Here is a 25,716-nt window from a genome sequence, read left to right as displayed (position 1 = left end):
CTGAAATCCCCAAACAGTTCCCTATTGATCCAAAGAAATTAGCGAAAAATCAGCCCACTGGAATTAAATGCCCAAAGCAGAGGCATCTGAGTTCAAAGGAGAAGCACCAAGGCAGTGGGAGTTATGGAGCAGAGAGAGGAGGCAACGGCGTGGACGACACTGGGTGCAAGAAGGTGACAGAAGTGACAGCGGTGAACGGGTGGCAGAGAGGTGATGGGGGGAGGATTAGACACTAAGTTGCTACGAGTTTCCTTACATAAAGGGTGACATGAACCCAAAGGCAGACGGGCTGGGTGTGTCCCGAGAAAAGTGGAGCTAGGTCAGTGACAGAAAACAAAGAAAGGGACCCTCCGACCCCCACGGGCACCAGGACTCCGCTGGCCTCAGAATCTCCCCACCACTGGGACCTGCAGCGGGTGGGGCAACAGGTAGCGTCATTGACAATTGACAACAGACCATGGATTGGTCGGTGGGCAGAAAAGCCCCAAATGGACGCTTCTGAACTTGCTAGAATGCTAGCAGCAGGGTGTCCAGAGCTCTTCTCATGTGAGATGACAAACTTCAGGCAAGTAAGACGCACGCGGTGGTGAGCACTGAAGCCATTTCAGGGGAGAACTGAAGCCAAAATGACAGTGGCTGCCATGGTCCCCAAACCAGATAAAAATGTGTTCTGTTTCATCGTGTACACAACGGATGAAATGCACGGGGCGGGGGGTGGGCGCACTGCAGGCCTGCTGCTCTCCTTTCTCCTGAGGCCAAGGTGGAAGGTACGGGTATCGCCAGGACGGGAACTGGCGTTACAAACAAAGCAGCCCAGACGGAGGTGTGGGGGCAGCAAATGGCAGCTCATGGTCCAAACCTCACCCGCCACCTGCTTTTGTACAGCCTGAGAGCTAAGAATGTGTGATTTTGTGTTGGGGGTGTCTTTTTAATGATTGGGGAAATTTTTTTAAATAAGACTATTTCAGGACAAGTAAAAGTTCTGTGAGATTCATGTTTTGATGTCCAGAAATAAAGTTTCACTGGCGCACGGCAGTTTACGGGCTGGTCTACAGGTCATCCAAGGCGGCAGAGCTGAGTGGTAGCGACAGACACTATCTGGCCCACCAGGCAGAAAGTACCACACAGCTCTCTACAGAAAAGGGTCACCAACCTTCTGGGGTAAAGAACAGACAACTAGGAATCCTAGATAAGGTGATACTCGTCCAGGAGGCAACGAGAAGAGCCCTAAGCAGACAGGTTGTGAAGCTTCCCAATCATCAGGTGAATAAGGCCACACGGTCCACATGAACAAGAAGAAACACAACCATTTACATCAGCAAGATACACAGGGCGAGCCTGTGTGTCTCTCTTACTTCACACATGCACACACATGTACACGTGTGTAATATGCCAAGGAAAGAGACAGAGGGTGTTGGCAACCATGTTGTTTCCAGGACAGGAGCCAGGAGACAGGGACCAGAGGAGGAGGAGACTCACTAGTCACTCTGTCCTGTTACACTGTTTGAACTTGCCTCCCATGTGCATTACAATCTCAAAAAACACAAAATAAATAAGTTGTTTTATCAGGAATATAAAGGCAAAACTCAGGCCTCCCCAGCATCAACTGCCCAGAAGCCTTCCCAGACTCTCGACCTCCTTCTCCCCCGGGTGGGGTGTGTGGGCAGCCACAGCCTGCTGGGCTGGGCTGCGCTGGGCTGGGCTCAGCACGGCGGTGTGCCCCTGCCCCAGCCTGCCAACTCCCATGGGGACAGTAGCTGTGCCAGGCATTTATGAATTCCAGTGCTTGGTACAGACCCTGGCACAGGGACAGAACCCTATCATGTTTGGAGGAGCGTAAGGCCAGAGTGGTCTGGCAAACAGGTTAATGGAAGTGCCACCTTCAGACACGAACACACACGGAAAAGCTGTGCCAGGACCAGGATGTCACCCACCTTGGCCAGGCCTGCCCGGTGGGCTCCCTGGGACTCGATGTAGGCCACATATTTGTTGAAGTCCTTAAATTCTTCCATAGTTGGGCGAAACGTCATGATTTTACAACTCGGATTCTGGGCCCCGTGATCCTCAGACCCCATGGCTGCAGCTGAGACACCACCACACCTGCGAGGGAAGACAGAGAGCGTGAGCACGGCAGCACCGCCACTGCGGGTGCTCTGCTCCCTCCGACCGCGCCGCAAGTGCCTGTGGCCCCAGGAAGCAATGCGGGGCAGAGAGGAGACTGGGAGCTGACTTCCTTGCTCTGCACTGGCACAAAAGACCAAAATGACTTCAACTAATTAAAAACAGAGGTGTCCCAGTTCTAAAAGCCAACATGATACTGGAAGCCAGAGCACTGAGGACCCTAGGAAATAAAAACTTTTCATGTCAAGGACTAGGATCAATACATGTCCTTTGGAGTTGGACGTCCAGAGAGACAGCATCACACAGCAGGTCCCAGAAGGTAAGTGAGGTTGGGTACATGTGAGTCTGCCTTCCTCTGAGGTGAAAGCCTGTGAGCAGGAGAATGACAGCTCCAGGGAGGGCCACCCAGCGCAGCATGTAGGTCACTCCAGCACTAGCTTGGCTGCTGTCAGCAAACCTAGGCCCAGTCACCCACAAGCAGCCAAAGGCAGGAATCTGGAACCAGGAAGGGAGAAGGCCTGGCCAGAATGGCTCGTTTCCTGCAATCAGAGATGCTCTGAGGCACCCTCAGTTACAACCATGCCTAGATATTTAGGCACAGAAGGGAAGAACGTGGCCAGGCCTGTGTGTTCTAAGATTCACTGCTGGCACCTATAGGTAACTAAGGACGAGGGCTCCTCTCAGGGAGGAGGCTATACGCTGGAGCGGCCCCTTCCTCTCCTCAGAGTAAAGGGGACCCAGAAAGGTTGTCAGTGGCCCACTCTGAGCAGGAATGGGCTTGGTGATGGATTCTGGGATGGGAAGGGTCCCCATTGGCCAATTAAATTCTCCTGGTTCCGAAAGACTAGACCTCCTCCAGGATTTGAAAAAGTTCAAAATCTAAGTGAACATGGACCCAAGAACTTGGAGAACAACTTAACCAAGTCCCCATCCCACCCCAAACTGGGAATGAGAAAGCCAGGAAACCCAGTGTTTCCAGAAAAGGGATGGAGACCCAAAATGCAGGCACAGGCTTCCAAAACATGCTCCCTGCAGTGGGCACTAGAGGGCAGCACGAGCCTAGGAATTGCTGCTGAGGCAGTCCATTTCCTACAGAAAGATCTAGAGGCCTCGGGTTCACAGGCACCCTGTCCTGGTCTTGCCCCTAACAGAGAGTCAACATCAGGCAGGGGGTTCTGTGCCTGGGGCACATGAGGCTGGGGCCAGGGTGAGAGCAGCTAAAGCCCCCTTCTGAGGGTCATACTCTTAGTTGGATGGCTGGTGAGGACCCCCAAATATTCTGACATACAGTTGGGGGCAGCAAGGGGGTCACTGCTTCAACACTGCACCCAGGCTGGGGCCCACCATGACCCTCTGGCCTGTGTCCACAACAAGTCTCAAGGCTTCTTGGGGGGGGTAGCCATAAAACTGACATGTGCATGACAGATCACAAGTACCTGCGACAGCATGTGACTGTGGCTCTGGGCGGGATCACAGGGAACCAACGAAAAAACAGTTTATCAGAGGAAAGGGGTTATCACCATCACCCCCTTGGGAGCAGCAGAGGGCCCCAGCCTCAGCAGGCTGTCTACTCAGGAGGCTGCCCCAACTGGAGCCCTGACCAGCCCTTAAGGCTACCCACCACGCCATTCCAGTGGGCCCCTTGCCTATAGCCGGGGTCAGGCCCTGGATTCCTACCTGGGACCTGCACCTACCCCACTGCGCCCCAAGCCTACAGGCCCCGCCAGCCCAGACACAGTCACGCTGGGCTCACTGTGGGCCTTTGCCGCACAGTGGCACACAGGACAGCATGTCTGTCCTTGGGGGGACAGACCTTGACCCCAATGCTACTGCAAACATCAGTGTGAACATGAGCTGTGCTAATGGCTGTGGGGGAGACACAGGACAGCAGGGTGGGGAAGGGGATGGCTCCATGGGCTGGGACCGCAGACAAGACAACGAGGCATGAGAACTAGCTGGCCCTCCTGGTGATCCCACCACCCCTAGCCGCCCACTCCTGTCCATCTCACCTCATCACCCCTCAAGGTTTTCCACACCCACCAGGGAGGCTCAGGGCCTCTGCCTGCACAGAGCAATGGGCTCCGAAGGGGGGCCCTGCCACCCACCATATCACATGGACCACCAAATTCGTCCTCTGAGGCCTGCTGCCAGAACATGACTGCCCCAGTCTCAGCCCCTGGTCCCAAGCCCTTGACAGCCAGGCAAAAGTCCAGAGGCTGGTTCCTCACCCTGCCATGGCTGCCGGTGTCCAGATCCAGAGGCCCCCAGCCCTGTTCTTTGAGTTTTACATGGGTGACTCACCTAGTCCACACAATAAGCCCATTTTTCACAGTCCACTGAGGATACAGGGCCCCATGAGGGGAAGTCACATGCCCAAGCCACACAGCAGGTAAGTGGGAGGGCAAGGTGCCCAGCCACACTATCCTGAGACAGCCAGTGTCCTACCTCTCTTTCACCCTAGTGAGTGATGGGTGCCAAAACCTACCCACACCCAATAGCTCTCATGGTTAGCCCAGCTGGTCTTGGCCAGCTGGCTGCCTCTCCTCCAAGGCTGGCTCATAAGCGGCCTACAGGGAAAGGGATACAGCCTTTGCAGAAGCTGCCTCCTACCCATCCATGCAAATGCCTGACACCATTGGTGGGAGGTGACAGTGTATGTCAGTCTCCTCCCCAAGACCAGCCTGTCCCGGACGGAACTGGGGCAGCCCCAGGGCCCTGCCCACACAAGCTCTCAAATCCAACAGCACGACACAGAGGTGAGGTTTCCATGTAGGAGGGAAAAGTGGATGACGAGCAGCAAGTGAAGTACCCTGCACATGCACACGGACAAAAGATGCTGTACTCAACTACCAGCACACAGACTCGGCTCCACTGTGAATGCTACAGGACCTTTTCCTCTGTGCCTTTTGAAATGAAGTTGCTTTGTAGGTAAATATATAAAGAAGAAAATTAAAATGGTGTGTGATCCCAACATTTCATAACACTTGACACATTTTTTGAATGAGGGTAAATAAAATTCCTATGTGTACATATGGAAGAAGTAAAAAAGGAACTGGACTGGACACCAGCCCTGGGCCAACCTTTCAGTTTACTGGAAACATGGGGGGAGATGCACTGGACCAAGTGAGAGCCCCCCAGGAGGGAACTTGCAGAACAGTCCAGAAGGAGCAACATGCCCTTTCCCAGACAGTGTCATGCCGACAGCGGGGCTCTAACAACTCAATAATACAGAGACCAACAACAGCCCAATTAAAAAGTGGGCCAATGACTTGAACAGACATTTCCCCAAAGAAGGTCAACAAGCACGTGAAAAGGGGCTGAACATGTTAGCCAGCAGGGAAATGCAAATCGAAACCAGTGAGCTACTGCTCACCCCCACTAGGATGGCTAGGATGAAAAAACAGACAATATCAAGTGCTGACATTGCTGGTATCAAGTCTAGACAATATCAAGAGGGTATGAACAAACTAGAACCCTGACACACCACAGATGGGAAAGGTAAAAGGTAGAGCTGTTGTGAAAGAGTTTGGGGGTTTAGACAAGATTGTGATCAGCAGAACAATACATCACCGACCCACCCCCAGGACAGCCACATCCTCATGCGGACTGTATGCTCCCTTCCACGGCAACAGGGGCTTGGCAGATGGGATAAAGAGACCTGAGAGGAGAAGGATCCCGGATTCCCCAGGGGACCCAGTGTCATCACAAGGGTCCTTCCTTGTCAGAGGCAGAGAAATGGAGATGAGATGACAGAGGAATAAAGGCAGAGGCTGACGTGATTTGAGGAAGGGCACCCAAGGAAAGGAAAGCAGGCGGCCCAATGAAGCTGAAAAAACTCAGAGGTCAATTCTTCCCTGAAGTCTCTAGAAGGAGTCACCCTGCCAACACCTTGATTTTAGCCCCAAAGGACTCATTCCAGACTCCTGACCCTCAGGACTGGCAGAGAATAAACACGGGCGTTTGCAGTCCCTGGGGTTATGGCCCTGCTGCAGCAGCTGTGGGGCGCGCATACAGGAGAAAGGGAGAATGGCTCTGAAAGGTGGTCCAGGATTTCCGATGCATTTGAAAAGGCCATGTTCTAGACCACACCTGGCCCTAATGAGCCATGTCGCCTGCATCCAGCGTCAAGACTGAACACAGAGATGCCTTTCTCAGGCCACCGGGAGCAGCCAATGTGGCCAGGAGTGCACAGGACTGTTCACTCTCCACTCTGTCACCCCACCCAATGTGGGCCAGGAGGTGTGAGCCGAGAGGTACTTTGTTCCCTCTCTTCTTACCAGTAACCACTTTGGGACACCATCAGAGGCCACCACTTTAAAACCTACTGTCCTCTGTCCCTGGTTTATTATCAAAAAGTATAGGAGAAGGTGAACAGCCTGGAGTTGAAACCCAAAAGCAGCTGGGCAGAGGATTCTTTTAAATGTGTTTCAAAAGAATCTTCCATTTTGAATACCTCCCCTCCCCTCCCTACCCCTGGCTGTGACTGGTCACCATCCTCTGCAGGTTGTGGGGTGGGGTAAACAGGGCCCTCAGCGAGCCCAGAAGTGGTATCCTGCCTGATCCACATGATGCAGACAGGACAGCCTGTCTGGGTGACCCCAGATCAATCAAAATGCACGGTGGTTCTCAGGGCTTCTAGAAGTGAGGGGACAGGATTCAGATGCTAAAGGGCAAGAGTGCAAACGTGGAATGTGCAAACTAGAGAAGGGATGTCCAGCACAGCCACCCCCAGAGGGCTCCAGGCTCCTTTGTCTGAGGCCATGTACAGCCTGGATACCCCAGGAACTAAATGGGGCAACCCTAACCCCCAGCCACTGGGAGCAGGCTGTGGCCTTTGGTGCCTTGGTCCTGCACTTACTTGGAAGTTCCTGGTATATTCCAATGGCGAGACTGCAGTGACAGATGCTCTATAGTAAGGGGCTCAGACTTCTGTCAGGTTCCAGCAACGGTGATGGTTCCTAAAATGCACAAAATACAAAACACAATTAACTAAACTGATTGCATGCTTAAGTCCAAATTCTTCATTAGCGGCACGTAGCCCAAGGACGCTCTCGCCTTTATTCAGATGTTTCCAAATCGTTGTCACTTTCTAGGAACACAAAAATCCATTTTAAACTCATCTTCCACTAATCAATAGCTGAAGAAATGAGAACCTCCATGAAAAAATTAAGCCAGAGAAGCTTCTGAAAACCTTAAGGTAAAAGCAGCTTTGGAGAGGCTTGTAAGTTCTGCCTCCTATGAACCCTTACAGCCAGGGAAGGGGCGCCTCCAAGGAGGAAAGTCACATGTACAACACCTCACGATGACCGCCATCTGCACCCCCATGAAGTGCACACAGGGAGAGCCTGGCAGGGGCTGTGCAGACCCCCTAAGTGCAGGACCCCCACCGAGGGCAGAGACACTCCAGTACTTGTTGAATGGATGCAGTAGCATGAGACTCTAAACTTGGGTTTGGCCTCAGGACCCTTGACAATCTGGGCTACAGCTGCCACGACTCACCAGCTCTCCCTCCTACACCTCATCACAGCTGCCCAGAAATATGAGCCCCAGTGGCACAGGGTCTACTGGATGTTCCCTGCCTCTGGGCCTTTGCACGTGCTATCTGCAACCTGAGCACCCTGACAGGTCCAGGAAGGGCAGCTCGCCCCTCGGTTTCATTGAACTCAATCTCATACCCTTTCTCCAATTCACCAAGAGTTTTAAATAGCATGAGTTTCACCAACACCCTTACAACAGACGATGCACACTGACATTTCTTCATCTCATTTTAATCTGGTTTTTAAAGTTACTGGGCACAACCCATTTTAGTGATTTTACTGTCTTTTATCAGGTCACAACCTCTGGTTGAAAGGCCACATGAAGCTTTGAAATGTGTGGACCATGGCTGCCCACATCTCCCTCTGGACACGGTAAACCGTTGCTGGCTCTCCCACCTGCACAGCTGAAGACTGCCCTGCCCCACAGCCCTGCCAGTACCTGACGTTGGCGAGAGCGAAAGTCAGAGGATCAGATTACTGTGGAACCTCTTCATGTAGCTGTAGCTGGCAGAGTAAAGGCCACCAAGGGAGTCCATGTCTGAACCCCCACAATCTGTGGCAATGCTCCTTTCTAGGGCAAAAGGGACTCTGGAGGTGGGGTTAAGTGAGGGATCTTGAGAGGAGATTATCTTGGATTATCAGGGGGGATCTGTCATCGCAAGGGTCCACCGTACAGTGGGAGGCGGGAGGGCCAGAGGAGATGTGATCACAGAAGTAGAGGTCAGACTGATGTGCTATGAAGATGGAGGAAGGGACCAGAAAACAAGGAGTGCAGGCGCTTTCAAGAAGCTACAAATGACAAAGAACAGACGCTCCCCTGGAGCCTCCAGAAGGAACCAGTCTTGACCACACCTTGATCTTAGCCCTGTAAGACCATGTCAGCTCCAGAGCTGTAAGATAATAAATGTGTGTCAAGTCGCAAAATCTGTGGTTACCGGTCAGGTCAGCAAACGAGACTAGTGTCTACCTTCAGTGTGCATTTCCCTCATCACAGAGGAAGTGAGGGGTGTTTTCACTTCCACTGTCTGCAAAGGTCTCTCTACTGTGAACTGCCCCAATTTCTCATCATGTCACAATGGGATCACGTGACTCCTGTGTCACTTTTAACTGTCTCTTTGTATGCTGTCTCCCCCATTGGATGAGCTGGACCTATCAGCACATGGTCTGAAAGGCAGAGAAACCACCAGGGCCTGTGCTTCTCAGCTGGACAAACCCCAATCTGCTGTTGCCCATGGCTGCTGGGCCACCAAGGACGTGGGGACTTCTTCTCTCACACTTTGGGGGCTAAGAGCACCAACCTCCAAGCCGGAGGTTAGAAGCTCTGGGACTGAGGTCAAGGCCCAGTTCTCAGGCCACAGGCTGAGGCTAGGCCCCTATCCACCCTGACCCATGTCTACAAGGGACAAAGGTCCAGGCTAACCCACATCCACTGCTCCTCTGAAGGATCCCCTGCAGGCTTTGGGATGCAGACCCAGCCACAGACCCACATGACGCAAGGCAGCCCGGACTGGGGGATCAGAGGACCCTACGTGCAGGCTGCAGAGTGACTTCCTTCCAGAAGGGGGAGTGACTCTACGGTGGACAAACCTGGCAAACAGCTCAGCCAGGAGACCGAGATCAACACCAACAGTAATAAGTCACGGTGACACACGAGCCTGGATATGACAGGATAGATGGGCCCTTTACCTCTGAGGTCCTCCTCACAGAACACAGCACTCCAGTCTAACCACGAAAAAAACACCAGACAAACCCCAATTTAGGGACTTTGACCAATCCTCCTCAAAACTGCCAAAGTCACCAAAAACAAGAAAAATCGGAAACTATCCCAGGCCAGAGGAGCTAAGATGTGACAACAAACTGTCACATGGGATCCTGAATGGGGTCCTGGGACAGAGAAAGACATTAGGGGAAACTGAGGAAATCCTAATACAGTGTGGACTTTAGTTACTAAAAATGCGTTTATTAATTTTGACAAATATACCAGCCTAATGTAAGATGTTTATAACAAGGAAACTGTGGGGGAAGGGGGGGCGGGGGGAGGGTTGTTCTGAGAACTGATCTGCTCAACTTCTCTCTAAATCTAAACTGTTTGAAAAATAAAGTCAGCCCTGGCTGGTGTGGCTCAGTGGATTGAGTGCCGGTCTGTGCACTGAAGTGTCGCCAGTTCAATTCCCGGTCAGGGCACATGCCTGGGTTGTGGGCCAAGTCCCCAGTTGGGGGCACATAAGAGGCAACTAATTGATGTTTCTCTCCCTCTCTTTCTCCCTCCATTCCCCTCTCTCTAAAAATAAATAGAATCTTTAAAAAAATAAATAATAAGGTCAAAGTAATTTTTTTAAAGAATAAAAAATCAAAAAGACCCAGGCAGGCTGGGTCTCATGCCTCCTGCTGCCCAGGCCGGCCCAGCCCAGCTGCTGACCTCACTGTGGGTCCTGGGAAATCTGGGGCACTAAGAATAGAACTCAAGAGGGAGGCCGGTTGCAGCCAGGTAAGAGTCTGCAGTGGTTACCCATCAGATACCAATGCCCCTAAAAAAGCGCAGTGTGACCATTTCTCCTTTAAAAAGATGCAGTCTGACTACTAGATGACGTTGTTACTCCGACACACCTGCCCCGAGCCCACGGACGCTGACGGAAGCAGCAGAAGGCATAGGCACTACCTCTCCACCTCTTCTGCAAAGGGCAGGCAGGTGGGGCCAGAAAGGAAATAACCAGGAACCAGAGGAAGATCCGGCTACACCTACACACTGAGGCAACCGGAGCTGCCACTGCATACCAGCATCTCTGGAACCCCACAGCTTGGCCTCCATACCCCAGGTGCGGTACATGGGCTCTCCGGTCCTATCAGCTCTCAGCCACCCAACATTGACCCTTGGAGTGGGTCCAAGGGCTGGGCTCCCACCAGGCCACACTACCCATTCTTGCGCTAGCATTATGCCCGGGGTCCGAGAGGTGGAGAGCTGACTGCACGTCCTATGGACCAAAGAGGAAGGGAGCCATCACCTGCATACTCAGTTCCATGACCTAGGAGAGCTCAGCTCCCAAATGTGCCTACTCCTCCCACAGCGCAAGCCCCAAGTGGCCCCCAAAAGGGGGCAGGTATCTATTGCTGCCTGCTGAAGTCTGCAGGGTCTCTGTGCCCCTCACAGGGTGGGGAGGCCACCCAGAGCCTTGGATGGACCCATTGACTTGAACACTTGTGGGTTTTTGAAAAATAAATATACGAATAGATAGACACGGCTATAAAATACAAAGGGGCATGGATGCACAGGCTGGTATTCACATCTCCAAGCTCTGTCAACTGACAGGCCAGGGAAGCCATGGCACCCCAGCACTGAGTGTACCCAGCAGCCAGGTGACAGTTTTTCAATATTGTTCTCCAACACAAGGAGCCAGGCTCCTTGGAGAAGCTGTCAACTCCAGGGTTGTGGTTGGAGACACACAAGATAAGCCTGAGCGTCACATGGGGCAGGGAGGAAGGACGCCCTTGCTAGAGGTTCCAGACACAAAGGAAGTACAAGGGAACCAAACAGGAGAGACGATGGGCACCTGGCGAGCACAGCGAGGATCACTCGAGCAACACGATAAACAGTGATGGAACTGGATAATTACCTGCAGAGAAAACAAAAAGGCGTAGGTCTTTACTTAAAAGAGAGAGAGGACAGCCTTTTTCTACAAAAGAATTCTAATTCATAAGCGGAGAAGGGCCGAGGGTGACACGTGTCACCATGAGAAGGCCCAAGTAATTCTGGTTGTGTATCATTGTTGTCGATCTGAAATTGACAGGCGGAAGTTTGAGGAGAAAGAGGGTGTCGGCACTGTCTCAAATCCCAAAGGGAAAAAGAGCAACCTTCCAGCGCAGACTCCCAGATGGCACCACCTTACCAAGGGGTGAAGGCTGACACCACCAGTGACGGGACGTCAGTGCATTGCATGGAGAAGGCATCTGTATTCCCCAAACACATCACATCCATCTAATCACGAGGGAACATTGGACAAAGCAGAGGAACATTCTACAACATCCCTGACCAGTGCTCTCCAAAAGTGTCAAGGTAGTGAGAGACGAGAAAGGAATGAGAAATGGTTCCAACCCTGAAAAGTCTGTGGAAATCTGATGACTAAATGTGACAGGGCATCCCTGGAGCAGAAAAGGGACATTAGGGGACAGCTGGTGAAGTCCTAATAAAACCCATGATTTGGTAAATACTATTCCTCCGTGTTTCTTGGTCATTTAGTTTGGGCCATGCCTCTGTGGTGAAGAACTACCATTTGGGAAGGTGAAACACTTCCCAAGGCACATAGAACTCTATGCACTGTCTTTGCAGCATTTCAGTAAGTTTTAAATCATTTCAAAATAAAAACCCTCTACCTCTGTCCTCTGAAGCTTGCTGCACGGCAGGCTTCAGTTAGAAGAGGAGAGTCCCACTGAAAAAAGACCCAGACTGATAAGAAAAAGTAAGCTGACACCACACTACAATCCAGCTTCAGGACCATCAAAGACCCAACCTGCTGAATACAAGGCCCAACCGGGCAGAGAACCTCTATTTACAAATATTTCACCAAATCCTCCATGTCTTCACAGACACCAAAATCCAACTGCAGAAGCTGTGAAGGCTCAGTTAGGGAAGCGGCAGGCACCCCAGGTTGTCTGGATCCCAATGAAGAAGGCTCTAGTCTCATTATGTGGATCTGTAAAAGTCACATCATTTTTCTTTAATGTCCACCCCCAAGCCTAGGGAGGCATCACTCAGGTTGGCAGAGCTACAGTAATCAAGACAGTGTGGTACTGGCATACAGATATACATAGCAATCAATGGAAGAAGAGTTGACAGTCCAGAAATAAACCTGCATGTTCAAAGTCAGTTGATTTTCAGTGAGGTTGCCCAGAGCACTTAATGAAAAAAGAACACAACAAGAAAAGACTATCTGTGCTAGGACAACACAGATATGCACATACAAAAAAATCAGTCGGACCCCTACCTCACACCACAGACAAAATATTAACTCAAATGGATCACAGATCTAAATGTAAGAGCTAGAACTATAAAACTCTTAGAAGAAAGTACATGAATTAATCTTTGCGACCTTGGATTAGGCTATGGTTTCTAGACACACACCAAAAGCACAGGCAGCAAAGGAAAAAGATTGGACTTTGATTTCAAAGGACATAATCAAGAAAGTGAAGACAACCACAGAATGTGTGAAGATATTTGCAAATCCTGTAGATCATATCGGACTTGTACTGAGAATATATAAAGAACTCTTACAGCTCAACAACAAAAAAAGACAATGTACTTTACAAATGGGTAAAGGACTTGAATGGACATTTCCCCAAAGAAGATATACAAATGGCCAAATAAACACATGAGAAGACATCACAGCCATGGAGCAAGGGAGAGGAACAGAGGCTAAAACCCGAGATGGCAAGGACAGGGCTGATGGTAGAGCCTCATAAAGAGTTTTGATGATTACACTTTTCACACTATGTCCTTGTCTGTTCTCTCAAGCTTTCTCCCTGGAAACCACGGTGGGGCCATGAAGATAAGTAAAGGCCCCAGAGGCCTGGTACTGGCCCCAAGCTGTGTGACCTCTGGGCCTCAGGTTCCTAATCCGTAAACAGGATCAACATACTGATGCCCTGCTCCAGGAGTTGTGGGGGTTACATGAGCTAACAGACAGAAAGCACTTAAAGGAGACCCTAACACATTGCAAACCCTCACTATATGGCAGCTGTCATGGGCCTTGTCAGTTAAGAGGCTCCCATGGGCAAAGAATACAGATCTGATGACACACACTGGGTGAGTACCCTCGTCCATCTGTGCTCCCAGTGTCCATGAAGGACCTCTCTGAAGGACAATTGGGAAACGTCTGTTTTTTAATCCTCATCTGAGGATATGTTTATCAATTTTAGAGAGAGAGAAACACTGATGTGAGAGAGAAACATCAGCCAATTGCTTCCTGTATGTGCCCTGACTGGGAATCGAATGCACATTTTGGTTTATGGGGTGACGCTCCAACCAACTGAGCCACCCAGCCAGGGTACAACATCTCTTTTTTAAAAAATGACACCCCCTTCTAACTGTCCACTCTTAGGTCTTTATGCTCCAGACATGCAGCCTGTCCATCCTCCCAGACTACCTATAGGGCCTTCCTCTGCAAGATCTGGAGCAGGAAAGGCTGCCGACACCCTGTCAGCTGGCAGCAGGGTATGGACTAACTGAACAGACCCCCAAGGAAGCGCTGGGACCACGGAAGGTTCCAGCTGGGTCTTGTGACCTATGAGAAGTCTGAACAGGATTTACCAAGTCCTATGCAAGTGTACACATAGTACACACTTAGCATGTTGAAAAGAACATGTGTGCACATGACTTTCTAGAGGGTGACCCTTCCAAGGGGCTGGGTGACTACAGATCAGGGAGAGAGGGAGACAACAGTGGCATCTCGAGGTGCTGTGTAAGGATGGGCATTTAATCAATGGCACTGGGAAGAATGGATAGCCACGTGGGAAAAGATCAAGTCAGGCCCAAACCTCCCGCCCTTTGCAACCATGAACTCCAAATGGATAAGAGATCTACATGGAAAGAATGCAACCACATGGGCTAGCAGAAAACGTGGTAAATTCCCCTTCAGCTCAGGGTAGGAGAAGGCTTTCTAACTAGGACTCAAAAACCAAAGGCAATACATGAAAAGATTCGTAAATCTGACTATATCAGTATTTAAAAACAACTCTATGGTTTCTAAACGAACAAATAAAGACACTATAAAAAAGTAAAAATGCAGCTGGGAAACTGAAACATTTGCAATACATACCCCAAAGGACTCATCTCCCTCGTATACTATATTCAAGGTTTAAAGGTTTTTGTGGGGAGGTCAAAAATCCAATTGAAAAATGTGTGAAAAGCATGAAGAGAAACTACAGAGAAAAGATACAAAAATGACCTTTAACATACCAAACAATGCTCAACCTCACTCATAATTTCAGAAATGCTCATTAAAACTACACAGATCCCACCTGTCACCTCTCAGATGGGCAAATATATTAAAAATAAAATAGAACAGGCTGTGGGAGCAGACCCTCTCACCCCATGGTGCTGGTGGGAGTAAACCAATACTATGTTCTGGAAGAAAACTCGGCATAAGCTAACAAAACACGTTTGTTCTTATCTTTTGTCCCAGCAACCCCACTACTAGAAACTCACCCTGACAACACTCTTCCAACAATATGAAAATGCCTACACAGAAGGGAACTCACTACAGCACCATTTGCACCTGCAAGATACTGGAAACCACCTAAATGTCCACTCAAGGGAGAGGCTACATTAACTGTGTTGCGTCCCACAGTACACACACCACACAGCTGCACAAGACAGCAAGGACATCTCCACAACCAGTTTCCAGTGAGATGAGCAAAGCACAAGAGACCCCTACAACCCCACCTTTCACGGGAGAAAGGTGGAGATGTAAGAAAATAGACATCTGCTCCTCTGAGCAGCTGGGAAAGGAGAGACCAGGGAGACTAGGGAGGGGTGGGGATGGGAGGGAATGCAGGGAGGATGACATCACATCTCTGCACAGTCCTAACTTGGAGCCACGCTAATGTCCCACATAATGAATGAGAATGCACAGATGAAATCGACAAGAGTTGGAGGAGAAATCCTACTACAAAGTATAAACAGAAACAAATAACCTGAACTGTATTTTAAGAAAATAATATAATCATAGTAAAGAGGGAAAAGAACAAATTAACCCAAGTCACTTTTAAATACAGTTTTTGGAACTAGATGCCTTGGAAATAAAGATAAAACAAATATATTTTTTAAAGATTTTATTGATTTATCTTTAAAGGGGAAGGGAAGGAGAGAGGGAGAGAAACGTCAATGTATGGTTGCCTTTTGTGTGTCCCCCGCTGGGAACTGGCCTGCAACCCAGGCATGTGCCCTGACTGGGAATCGAACTGCAACTGCCTGGTTTGCAGGCCCGCGCTCAATCCACTTAGCTACACCAGCCAGGGCAAGATAAAACAAATATTAACTCCTAGTCCAAAGGCTTATTTTACTGTAGGTGACAGGGTCGCACTCACAGAGAGGGGAGTACTAAAAAGGAAAGGGGCCCTGGCTGGTGTACCTCAGCAGATTGAGCACAGGCCTGTGAATCAAAGGGTCACTGGTTCAATTCCCAGTCAGGGCACATGCCTGGGTTGCAGGCCAGTTCCCAGCGGGGGACACACAAAAGGCAACCATACATTGATATTTCTCTCCTTCTCTCCTTCCCTTCCCCTCTAAAGATAAATAAATAAAATCTTAAAATTTTTTTAATTTAATTTAATTTAAAAAATTAAAAGGAAAGGGGAAGCCAGCAATGAGCCTGTTTGGAACTAAAACTCTAGGCACTGGTGTGAACCCGTGCGCAGTTGTGTGCACAAAGAGAGCTGGAAGCAGAAATGAAATGGATGTGTGTGTGTATGTGTGTGTTTGATATGTGTATACAGATATGCACACATGCCAATGCAAGTGGGTATTTATTTATTCACACCTTTATTTCCCATCTCTGGCTTATGAGATGGCATAGAAGCAAAGACACCCCATTGGCAATGAGCACAATAAGCACCCAGATCTTGGTTTCTAAGTGACATTGTCCACAAAAGAACCAGGATGCCTTGCAGAAGTGGTCAATCCCAGAGCCGGGCAGGGTGAGAACAGGATAGGCCTGGAACATCTCACTGTGTGCAGCAGGAAGGAAGTGCCCACAGAATGATGGGGATAAGCTGATCGGTCTGTTCCCAGCATGGGCTCCCCTTGGGACAAATCTGGGACCGCTCGAGCAACCTAAGGAGAGTAATGGATTATAACCTACTAAGTCAGGTAAGAATCCAGGAGCCCACAGTGATATAAACAGGCAAATGGGGAAGAAGAGACAGCTATTCTATATAGTACAAAGCCAACCAATGAATGCAGAAGAAATGATGGAATTAGACCATCACCATTTGGCAAGAATCAGCAATTGCTGCTAAAACAGGCAGTGAGTGTTGGAGGGTAACAGGGCACTACTGTGGTCTCAGAGTATCTCCCACAAGAATTTTAGCACACACAAATGGTAAAATAGTACCTTCACGTGGAGAAACCTGGCAGACGCCAAGTGACGGAGGCTGACACAATGAGAACAGGACAAATTGACACCGGGAGCCTCCAGATACTGTACACTGAAAAGAACCCAAGATCACTTCTGGGGTATTTCTGCCAAAAGTGTGTAACCCAAACCTGTTCACAAGAAGCTACTAGACAAACCCACATATCGAGGGACATCCTACAGGATAAGTGAGTGGCCTGTGCTCTTCAAAACATCAGTCATGAACTCCAGACAGATTTTGGAACTGTTCCAGATTAAAAGAAACAAAAGCGATACGACAGCTAAATGCAATGTGTGATCCAGAATTCTCTTCTGAGACTGCAGAATTCACTTTCTGGTTTTGATAATTTGACAAGAGAATACCGTGTTGGAAGAAATAAATATTGAAGTATTTAGGTAAAAGGGGTCCCTATCTGGAAGAGTTCGGGAAAAAATTCACAGAGAATGAGGGAGACAAAGGTAATAAAAACAGACGTGGTAAACTGGGAACTGGGTAAAAGGTATCAGGGAATTCTTCATATTATTCCTGCCAACACTTCTGTAAATCTGAAATTATGTCTCCAAAAAATTTTCTTAAAAATATAAAAGCACTTGGATTGAAAAAATAAAAGGGAAGTGCTTGGCGAAGGCCAGGGAACCCCAGAGGGATGCAGGTATAGCTGCCAGCACTTGGTTCTGGAACGTCACGGACAAGGAGAACAGGGCCTGCCAGCCCACCTTCATCTTTACTAGGCTCTCAATAGGGTTAAGGAAGCAGTGTGGGCAAGGGCCATCTGTCCTCCTGGCCCACAGCCAAGGGCAAGGGGCTGGAGCCACATGGAGACAGAAACGATGCCAACATCCTGGGAGGCGAGGGGAACAAGCAGACTCCCCACCTAGCCAGAAATCCAGCCCGGCAGAGGCTCAAAACACTAACAGTCCATTCTTTATACATATGTATAGGTCATAGATGTTTTATAATTAACCATTGAAAACTATAATCATTACAAAATAATCTTTGTTTCTCTGCAAATGTGCCTTGTAATTTTGTGAGCATCTTGTAGGCTCTGGGTGGGGATGAAAGACATACATGTACATGAATTATGTGGCAGGAGGGACCCTGCTTCTTATTCGCAGCCCTGGTGATCCTGGACAGGTTTGCTGACCACCCTGAACATCACCCTCCTTCAAGACTTTGTCCTGGGCCTTCCTTCAGAGCTACACTGGGATCAGAGATGAGAAGTAAGGATGAAAAGGCCAGTGATGGGGGCACGGTTCACGTACAGTCAGGCATGGCTCTAAGCACCTGCATATATTGTCAGCCAAAAATCCTAGGAAGCAGGTACTGCTTATCATAGGCCATATCACACATGGGGAAACTGAGGCACACATCAGTGAAGCGACTCGCCCGAGATCACACAGCACCAGGGAAGCCCAGCTTTCAATCTGCATCCTAACCACTAGCCTCACCAGCCTGTGCAACCTAGCAGGGAGACAAGTGGAAAACACAAAAAGCTCTGTCCCACTTTGTGCTTTAAACTTCAGGTCTTCACAGAATCCATAAAAGTGCAAAGAGAAAAACATGGGCCAATGTTTTTATAATCTTGGGAGGGAAGACCTCTCTAGGCAGGTCACAAGACTAGGAGCTTTACAGGAAAATACAAATTTGGCAATAAACTTTAAAATATTCAATGTAATAACACATCAGAAATAAAGCTGAAAGATAAATGAGAAACTGAGAAAAAAATGTGTAACACCAAAGGGTGCTAATAGCCTTAATATAGAACAGGTTATTATAAAACACTCATTCTCAACCAGAGGTGATTCTGTGCCCCAGGGGACACTGGGTGATGGATGGGGACATTTATGATCGTCATGACTGGAGGTGGTGGGTAGGTGCTCCTAGCATGGAGAGGGCGGAGGCTAGGGGTGCTGCTCAACACCTCCCAGTGCCCAGGACAGCCCCCCACAGATGGTCCTGCTCAAAGATATCAATCACGCTGAGACTGAGAAACCTGCTATAAGTCAAGAAAAAATAAATAAACATCCCAATATAAGAACTGGACAACGACTATAAACTAGCAAAAAGCAGGGAGTAGGAGGTAATAGCTTAAAAGAAGGGACAAAGCTGGGGCTGTCGCTAGTATGATGAAAGCCACCAGATGTCACAGGAAGGTCAATCCAGACCACCTTTTTGGGAACAAGTGAGCAACATGTTTAAAATAATAAAGTTGTCCATCCCTGACTGGTGTGGCTCGGTTGATTGGGCATCATTCTGCAAAGCAAAAGTTCACCAGTTCGATTTCCAGCCAGGACACACGCCTGGGTTGCGGGTTCAGTCCCTGATCAGGGTGTGTACAAGAGGCAACGATCGATGTTTCTCTCTCACATCGATGTTTCTCTCCCTCTCTTTCTCCCTCCTTTCCCTTCTCTCTAAAAATAAATAAAAAAAATATTTTTAAAAAATAAGGTATCTGAGAGTGTGGTAGCTCTGAGCTACCTGAAGTTCACTTCAGGACATAACAGCAAGGATGCTCACTGCAGCACTGTTAAAATATATATATATGTAATATAAGTGCCCATTAATAGGAAAATGGTCAAGGAAATCATACATATCCATTTAAAAACAAAGGAGTATGTAGTTGAACTAGAAAGACCTCTGCCTGACTTGGCAATGACTGTTAGAGCCTTCAGGATCTCAAGAAATTTGTAACTCACATAGACTTCTGTCTTTACTGACAATACTTTAATAAAGAGTACTTAGAGCTCGCCTCCAAAGCTGGCCCTGGGACCCGGAGATCCTGTCCCTCCAGCAGCTCACCGGCTGGTCCGTCGGGTAGACAGAAGTAGATCTCAGGAGAAAGAGGCAATGCGTCCTGGAATTAAACTATCTCCAAAACAATTATGGTACCCACTGCCTACCTAATTCAAACTTAAAATACCAAGCCAAATTAGAACCCTCATATACTGCTGGTGGTAAAAATGGTGCAGCCACTTTGGAGAACTATTTGGAGGTTTCTTAAAGCATTAAACATGGCGTTGCCATCTGACCCAGCAATTCTACTCCTATGTATCTACGCAAGAAACACAAAAACTCATACATGAATGTTCATATAATGCATCTTATGCATTATTTGCAATGGCCAAAAAGTGGAAACAACCCAAATGTATGTCCATTGACAGATGAAGGAATAACAAAATGAGAGTACGTGTGCAGACAATGTTTTACTGAGTTGTACACTTGAAACCTGTATGGTTTTGCAAACCAATGTTACTCTAATAAACTCAATTAGTAAAAATAAAATAAGGTAAAATAAAAATTTAAAACATGGTCCATTCATACAACAAAATATTATACAGCCTTAAAAAGGAAGGAAGTTATGACACCTGCGACTACACAGATGAAGCTTGAAGACATTATGCTCAGTGGCAGAAGCCACCCACAAAAGGCCACATATAGTATGACTGTACTTATAAAAAAATGTCCAGAACAGGCATATCCACAGAGACAGAAAGTAGACTAGTGGTCTTCAGTGGCTAGAAAAAGGGGAATGACCGTTTAACAGGCATGGAGTTTCCTTTTGGAATGATGAAAAAGTTCTGGAATTAGATAGTTGTGATGGTGGTACAATCATAAATATACAAATTAACTACTGAATTGTACACTTTAAAATGGTGAATTGTATGGCATGTGAATTATACTTAACAAAGCTGCTATTTTAAAAAATACCACCCTGGCTGATGTAGCTCAGTGGATTGAGCGCGGGCCCGTGAACCAGACAATCGCGGTTCGATCCCCAGTCAGGGCACATGCCTGGGTTGCAAGCCAGTTCCCTGCAGGCCAATTCCCAGCAGGGGACGCACGAAAGGCAACCATACATTAATGTTTCTCTCCCTCTCTCCTTCCCTTCCCCTCTAAAGATAAATAAATAAAATCTTAAAAAAAAAAAAAAAAAAAACCAGCCCTGCCTGGTGTGGCTCAGTAGATTAAGTACCAGCCTGCAAAACAAAACTTTGCTGGTTCTATTTCTAGTCAGGCCACATGCCTGGGTTGCAGGCCAGGTTCCCAGTAGGGGGCGCACGAGAGGCAACCGATCAATGTATCTCTTGCACATCTATGTTTCCTTCTCTCCCTCCCTTTCCTTCTCTCTAAAAATAAATTTTTTAAATACTAAACCAGAAAATAAATGCACATAAGCTCCCCAAAGTTGTGATCAAAATTTTGATGGCTGTTTGAAGATTTATCTAAGCATATCCAGAACACTGTGGCTACCCATGTTCTCAGTGATAAGAAGCACCTGTTCCATCTGTCCCTGGTCCTCCTCCGGTGCCATCCTGCCTGCCACCCCTCAGGCAGCCCTCCTAGGCTCAAAGAGAAGTCACAGTCAACAATCTAGTTAGAATCCACCACCCTGCTGGCCTTCCACAGACTGATCTCAGGGCTGAGATCAGCTCTGAACAAGCACTCCTTAAAGCCCAAAGACTTGCCTCCAAGTAGGCATGACACACTAACCTGGATTTGGAATCCTGTGGTAGAATCAGGGCCATCAACCAGTCAGCTTCGACTGGGCAAGGGAGAAGAGACCAGAACCCCGAAGAGGGCAAGAACACAGAGCTGGGCCTTCCCAGGCCTGGTCCTGATGTGGCAGAGCCTCACAAGTAATTTCAGTCACTACGGGCTCTGAGAGGGCTTTGAGATGGTCACCTCACCTGGTGCGGAGAGGAATGAACAGAAGAAGGTCACTGTTCAGGCAAGTGGACTCCTCGGCACCCTTGAAACACCCAAGTCATTGAATCGATCAAGGGAGTTTAATCCTGATTAAGCATTGTTCAAAAAGATCAGCAAAGATTTGCTTCAAAAAACACTGGGAATCAGAAGTAGATTCTGATAAAATGTATATGATAAGGCCTAGAGCAGCCACAAAGAATATACCTCCAAAATAGAGTGAAAAATCATTAAAGAAATTAAAATGGTATAGTAGAAAATATTCACTTAATGCAAAAGAAAGTGGTAAAGGGGGAAGGAGGTGTGGAAAGATATGAGACAGAAGCAAAACGGAAGATGACAGATATAAATCCAACTGGATCAATAATGACATTAAATGTAAATGGATTAAACAATCCAATCAAAAGACAGAGATTCCCAGACTGGAAGAAAAAAAAACAAGATCTAAATACATGCTGCCTATAGGAGACATTCTTTAGATTGAAAGATCCAGGCCCTGGCCAGGTAGCTCAGTTGGTTGGAGTGTTGTCTCAGTGTGCTCAGGGTACAGGTTCCATCTCCAGACAGGGCACATGGAAGAATCAACCAATGAATGCATAAATAAGTGGAGTAACAAATCAATGTTTCTCTCTATTTCTCTTTCTCTCTCTTTCTCTCCCCCTCTCTTCCTCCTTCTCTAAAAAACTCAACAATAAATTGAAAGATATAAATAGGCTGAAAATGAAAGGATGGAAAAGGTATAACATGTAAACAGCAAACGTAAGAATGCTGGACTGGTTATAACACTTTAACACAAAAGTGTTAGTAAAGATAAAATGGACATTAAATAATAATAAAAGGGTCAATCCATTGGGAAAATATATAACAATATATTTTGAGAAGGCAAATATATGTCGAAGGCACAGTTCTTTCTGTATCGTGATTGTGACAGCAGCTACACAAATCTATGCAGGGGATAAGATGTCACAAAGGCATACAGAATGCACCTTATAAACATATATGCACCTAATAACAAAGGTCTAAACACATGAAGCATAAACCAACAAATGAAGGAAGAAATAGGCAATTCGAAAATAAGAGTTTGTGACAGCTATACTCCAATTTCAACGATAGCTAAAACAAGGAGGCAGAAGATCAATAAGAAAGAAGACTTGAACAGCACTATAAGCCAAGAGACATCTACAGAAAACCCCACCTTTCAATGTCCTTAACAAAGGAAATTAAACTTTCTTCTCAGTATACATGAAATCTTCTCCAGAATGAACCACATTTTAAGCTATTTCACTGCGTGAAAAAGAATTAAAATCACACAAAAGTAGGTTCTCTGACCACAATGGAAATCAGAAATCAGTAACAGAAAAATGCTCTTTCTGAAAGACTAAATTTGGGAATTCAAAAATATGTGGAAATTAAACAACAAACTCCTAAACGACCAAATTCAAAATGAAAATCCAAATAAGAAGAGTACAACAAACCAGAACTTAGAGAAGCAGCCACAGCAGTGCTTAAAGGGGAATTTACAGCTGCCTATATTTTTAAAAAAGGTCTCAACTCCATGTTTCAAACATCTGCCTTAAGACATTGGAAGAAGAAGGCAAACTGAACTAAAGCCAAAAAAATAAATAAAAATTAAAAAATAAAGATTAGAGCTGAAGTTAAAATAGAAAATAGAGAAAATCAACTAACCCAAAAGTTGGTTCTTTGAAAAAATCAACAAAATTGACAAACCTTTAGGTAGAGTGATCAAGAAAAAAAAGATGAGACTCAAACTTAAAATCAGGAGTGAAAGGTGGGGCGTTAATACTACTGCCCACCTTCCATAAATAAAAGGGATCATGAAATAATGTTGATGTGGACACTCCTGCACTGTAAATGGGAATGGACTGTTGGTAAAACACAGTGGGGATGGATTTCAAGAGAGAAAAGCCGCTCCCCCAATGTCACACATGATGTAGGGTCCCCAACATCCTCAAAATGATTAGATCGTAGAGACAGGAACAGACAAGTTGTTGCCGGAGGCTGGAGGTGGGAAGTGGGGGTGACTTTAGAGGGGAGGGAGTATGAAGGACTTTGTGTCGAAGGCAGTTCTTTCTGTGTTGTGATCGTGACAGCAGCTACACAAATCTATGCAGGGGATAAGATGTCACAAAGGCATACAGAAAAATGAGTGTATGATAAAAATGGTGAAACCCTAGTGAGGCTGCAACATGTGGCCAAGTCAATTTCCTACTTTTGACAGTGGACCGTGGGGATGAAGTGGTGGGTCTGGAGACTGAAACCAGCTGTTGCAACCTGGGAGTCAGAACTGATTCTTCTTTCCCTCACATCCAATCTACTCATGAGGCCTAGCAGGTCTGCTGCCTCCAAACTCCATCCCAAGTCCAGCCCCACTCACCCTTACTCCAGACTGAGCCATGGTCATGGGGTCACGACTTCCCTGGAGTTTCCTCCCTGCTTTTATTCCCAACAGCCACCAAAGCAATCTTTTGAAACATAAACCTCTGACATCATCACCACTTCCCAAGGCTTCCCCCTGCCTCACTACAGCCTAAGTGCAGGACCCACTCAGTCTGGCCTCTGTGAGCCCCAGGTATACTGCTCCCTCCTGCTAACTCATCACACTTCGGCCACACCAGACTCCTTCTCCTCCTCAAACATGCCAAGCTCATTTCTACCTCAGGACCTTTGCACCTGTTGTTTGTTCTTCCCCATGGAGTTTCATGTCCCAGATCTTCTCATGGCCAGCACCTTCAAGTCATTCACATCTCTGCCCAAGTGTCACCTGGGAGAGGCCTTCACTATCCAGCCCATCTAAAGAAGCATCACTCCTGAAGTTCTGCAATCAAAACTCTCTCATCTCCATCATAGTGGCCATTGTTTATTGCTGGCTACTTGGCACCTAGCTTGGCACAATAAACTTGAAGACATCTAACAACAGGCTTCCCAGCCATCGGGGGTGGAGTACCTTTGTCTTCTGCGTAGTTGGGGCTGGTGGAGTCAGCCAGCTGTAACAATGCCACTGAAGCTTCTACTTGGCAGTGGGGGTTACAGCTCCCATGCTGAGCACTTATGAATATGTATGCTTTGTTTACTGAGCGCCATCATCTGGCAAGGAAAGTACACAAGGACACCAGGGCCCAAGGTACCTGTGCTGTTCTCCCCCAGTCAGTGGCAATGACAGAATTTGGAATCTCAGTTCCTACTGTGAGCTCTCGGCTCCAGACTCCAAACCTAATGCTGCCTCATTATGAAGTCCAGGAGGCCCCTTGGACTAGCACCCCACAGAGATGCTAGTCCCCCTAAAAGCCTAAAAGTCCCCTGGCCTTCCTGAGTGTCTGGGCTGCTAGGAGTTCCTATACCTAGGGGGTGCTACAGGACCCCAGGACAGCCCTTCTTTCCAGGGAAGACTTTACCAAGTTCCACAGCCCTTACTGCTTCTCCACCAGCCTCACCGGCACCTCAGTGTGCAATGTCAGCATTTCAGGGACCAATCAGAGTGGAACAGGCCCTCTCTAAGCCAGTCAAGTCACTGTGGGGCTGCTCCAAGGCACAGAGCTGAGGGTTCTGGCAGTTTTCTGAGACACCGCTCTTGCCAGGCCTCCTTCAGCCCCAACTCAAGTTAACCCCAGAGCCCAGCCCAGGCTCAGCGCCAAACCACTGACCTGGGAAAGAACGTTCTCAGCTGACACTGCAGGCAGAAGAAGGGGAGTGTGGTGCTCGACCAGGCCCAGTCTTGCATGGACACTCACCTCTCACCTGCGCAGTGCACAAGGGGTCAAGGTCACTGAGCAATGCCCACTCTCTCACTCTTGTCTGATCCTGACAACGTTGAGGTCCCATCATTCCCAGGCACACAGCCTATATGACAGGATCCCCTGCCAGTTGGTCACAGGGCCACATCACTGGCCCCACAAGGGGTCCTTGCCTCTTCAATGACCACATCAGCTTCTCAGGGCAAAAAAAAACATACTGTCACTCCCAAACTGACCAGTGGACCCTAAGACCACAAAGAGGGACCTGCATAGATTCCATATTGATTGCATACACACATCAGAAACTTCCTAGGGACTGTAGGTGGCCTCTATTGTTTTGCTTTTGCCTTGCTGTAATTGCTGACTTTCATATTGTGGAGACAGTTTTATAATGAAGATCTCTCTAGGAGTCTCATTAGGGAAGCAGCCACTGCAACTTCACTGCTCACAAAGTTTTCAGGACGTCTTTTGGCAAA

The 25,716-nt window shown here is 47.8% G+C and overlaps 1 protein-coding gene across 2 annotated transcripts in view; it reads right to left on the bottom strand.

Annotated features, from left to right (window-relative positions):
• Positions 1–25,716, bottom strand: part of KDM4B (lysine demethylase 4B) — a 131,125-nt gene that overhangs the window by 93,017 nt on the left and 12,392 nt on the right. For both annotated transcript variants that reach the window (XM_037165379.2, XM_053658288.1), the window contains exons 2-3: positions 6,980–7,079; positions 1,935–2,100 (exon numbers count right to left, since the gene is read on the bottom strand). In XM_037165379.2, coding sequence (XP_037021274.2) covers positions 1,935–2,075 — 141 coding nt within the window. In that variant the 5' untranslated portion in view covers positions 2,076–2,100; positions 6,980–7,079. The remainder of the gene's footprint in view (positions 1–1,934; positions 2,101–6,979; positions 7,080–25,716) is intronic.

Source organism: Artibeus jamaicensis, unplaced genomic scaffold, assembly GCF_021234435.1.
Source record: "Artibeus jamaicensis isolate MK-2021 breed Jamaican fruit bat unplaced genomic scaffold, CSHL_Jam_final scaffold_537, whole genome shotgun sequence".
NCBI lineage: Eukaryota > Metazoa > Chordata > Mammalia > Chiroptera > Phyllostomidae > Artibeus > Artibeus jamaicensis.
The sequence above is the reverse complement of the archived record's forward strand: the minus strand, read 5'-3'. Positions and strand labels throughout refer to the sequence as shown.